This window comes from Fukomys damarensis, unplaced genomic scaffold, assembly GCF_012274545.1.
Source record: "Fukomys damarensis isolate Sample0158 unplaced genomic scaffold, DMR_v1.0_HiC HiC_scaffold_2, whole genome shotgun sequence".
NCBI classification, from domain to species: Eukaryota; Metazoa; Chordata; class Mammalia; order Rodentia; family Bathyergidae; genus Fukomys; species Fukomys damarensis.
The window spans coordinates 8715718-8718389 of NW_022900914.1; the positions used below are offsets into that span (position 1 = coordinate 8715718).

At 57.6% G+C, this 2672-nt stretch overlaps 1 protein-coding gene across 4 annotated transcripts in view; it reads right to left on the bottom strand.

Moving 5' to 3' along the window:
• The window catches only part of Fndc4 (fibronectin type III domain containing 4), a 3807-nt gene continuing 1135 nt past the window's right edge, over positions 1 to 2672 (bottom strand). Inside the window, exons 1-7 of one of the 4 annotated variants that reach the window (XM_010604726.1) lie at positions 2642 to 2672; positions 2343 to 2486; positions 2148 to 2263; positions 1785 to 1908; positions 1183 to 1272; positions 770 to 894; positions 1 to 591 (exon numbers count right to left, since the gene is read on the bottom strand). In XM_010604726.1, the coding sequence (XP_010603028.1) occupies positions 556 to 591; positions 770 to 894; positions 1183 to 1272; positions 1785 to 1908; positions 2148 to 2263; positions 2343 to 2427 (576 nt within the window). In that variant the 5' untranslated portion in view covers positions 2428 to 2486; positions 2642 to 2672 and the 3' untranslated portion in view covers positions 1 to 555. Of the gene's footprint in view, positions 592 to 769; positions 948 to 1182; positions 1273 to 1703; positions 1909 to 2147; positions 2264 to 2342; positions 2487 to 2641 lie in introns of those variants that run through there. The other 3 variants (XM_010604724.1, XM_010604725.3, XM_010604728.3) reach the window with 3 other exon arrangements.

Consider the following 2672-nt stretch of genomic DNA (forward strand, 5'->3'; position numbering starts at 1 on the left):
TCCAGTTTACTCAAGAACCTTTATTGGAAAAATGTCCAAGGGGTGAGATCACCAGCAGCTGGGGGGCTACCAGGTGAAGGGGAGCACCAGAGGCTCCATGGAAGACGTTGGACTAGTGCAGTGTAACGTCTGCCTCTAGGCCCAGATGATTCCTTTTCTTGCTGGGGGAGGGTGAGGACCCACAGAAACACCCCTCTCTGAGGCCCAGAGGCAAGATGGCGGGGTAGCTGGGGATGCCAAGTGTCCTGATGCAGGTGAAGTGGGACCCCTACCTGGGACCTAATGGGACAGGGTTGAACGAGTGACTCTCCCCTGGACCTGGGGGTGGGAAGAGATGTTCCATCTGCTATCCACTCTCCTGGTCCAGGGGACCTACCTTCCGGCCCTACTCACAGTGGAAAGAGGATGGGCACCAGCCTGAGATTGTGGAAGCGCAATGCCCTCTGGGAGTCTTGGGCAGATCACCATTTCAGGCTCTCCCTGACCCTATCCCCATCCCCACATTGCTAGTGCAGCTCTCTTCTGCTTCTGTTTCTTCACTCAGACACAGTTCACTCAAACATCGATGGTGTTGATGGATGGTGACTTTTTCTGTGAAAGAGAATGGCCTGGGTCTCTAATTTCAGGAAGGTAATGGGTGCTTCCCTTTCTCTTGGCCTCCTTCATCTCAAATCTTTCTCCCCCTTTTCCTGCCCCTCTGGCCTCTCACTTTTCTTGGCTGGTCCTCTAGCCCAAATCACCCTCCCACCCGCGCAGGCCCCCACATCACCTGTCTTGTCCCTACTGGCCTTCCCTGAGGACTCTGCTCCGGCCCCTTCCCCTTCTCCTTGGGGTTGTTGTTGGAGTCATTGTCTTTGATGATGTCATACTGACGGCAGAACAGCCCAATTACAGCTGAAACACAGCAATACCATCTGAGCCTCCATTGCAACCTCTCCTCTCACCGCCTTGAAGAGGAATGAGATACCCACACAACTTCTAGAAAATCCAAGAATAAAACCCTTGAATTCTGGGTGCTCATGCAGTCTTTATTTCCGGGCTCTCGCCAGCCTCCTGACCATCCTCCCTCAACCAAACAACTCCTCCTTTCATGTTTCCTCCTCTTCTCCTGACAGACCACCTTCACCGCCTCCCACCTTCACTGAGCCCCCCAACAAGCCCCCCATCCAGGTGCTTACTCACCAGCCCACATGAGCAACACCACCACGATGATGACCACTTCCCCCGTCTGCAGTGGCTGCTCTCCATCCAGACCCTCCACTGTGATGTCCCCTGGGAAGAGAGGAGACAGACTCTGGTCACAGACGACCTGCAGGAAAGCTGTGTCACAGGGTCGAGATGTGGGGGTTAGGATCAGGCTGGACGTGTCAGTGTCACCCCTGGAGGCCTAGGACAGCTCCTCCCTGGGAGGGAGCCTTCGGTAGACAGGTGGTTAGAGGCCTGCAGAACTTGCTCATGCAGGATGTGATGTGAGGCTGGGCGAAGAAAGCGTCAAAGCCCTTCCCCCAGAGGATTCATTAGCAGTCTGTCTATAATGGGTCCCTGCCCACCTGCTTTTCCTTCCTTTCCTGGCAGTACAATGAATTAAATCATCTCCCTGTTTATCTAAGGGAGACTGCGGCTTGCTTTGGGGAGGTAAATAAGAGGATAAAAGCCAGGTTAAAAAAAAAATAGCCAGAGAATCTACTAGAGCAGGCCCTCACCTGGGCTGGAGCTGTTGGAGGGCAGCCGATCAGAACCCTTCAGAGTTCGGAAGTGCACCCGGGGCCCAGGGGGGCTCTCACCCCGAAGGCCGATGCTCCTGACCTGCACAGTGTAGTCGCTGTCTTCAGCCAGACCCCAGAGGGCACAGGCCCTGGTGGTGGTGTTCACCTCCCGGATCACACGCTGCCCTGGGCCATTCTGTCGCTGTGGGGTGATGACACGAGAGGACAGCCTCACCCCAGGTGCTGGCCACACAGCTCAACCTGGGGCTCTGGTACAGCCCAGCACTGCAAGGGAGCAGGATGGAAGGGCGCCCTGGCCAGGGCACACCAGCTCCCAGATCCCCCCAGCTCCGGGAGGAGAGCTCAGAGGATGCAGGTAACAAAGGAATGTTCAGACATCCAAGGACACAGGTTGGGAAAGCAGAAGGGTGATTCTCATACTTGCTGGGAAATGGAGTAGCCAATGACAATGTTGCCTTCTGGGACGTCCCAGGATACAGTGGCTGAGTTGGCTCTGAGGTGAGTGACCGTCACATTCACAGGAGAGGGAGGTCGGTCTGTGGACACCAGGGTGTTAACAGGTTTCACCCACACAGCCCCTCTGGTTGACCACCACCCTCATTCCTCGTCACTCACCTGCTCGCACGAAGCCCAGGTCACAGCTGACCAGCAGGAGGACCGTGGGGCTCAGATACGGAGAGAGGGGCATCAGCGAGGCCATGGTCCCACCGAGTGCGCTGGGGGGCACTGGGGCCTGCGCTTGACATCCAGGCGGAGCTCCTGGAGGGGGCGATAGTTGTGGGGGTCGGGGCTGCCTCGGTGGGCAGCAGCTCTCCCAGGGTCCCCGCGGTCCACAGCAGCCCCGTTGCTCCACGCGGGTCCCAACACTCAGAACCCCGGCCTCCCCAGTGCGAGCTCCCCAGGCGCACACCCACCTCCGCCGGTCTTCGCGGCCGGTCAGGCCTC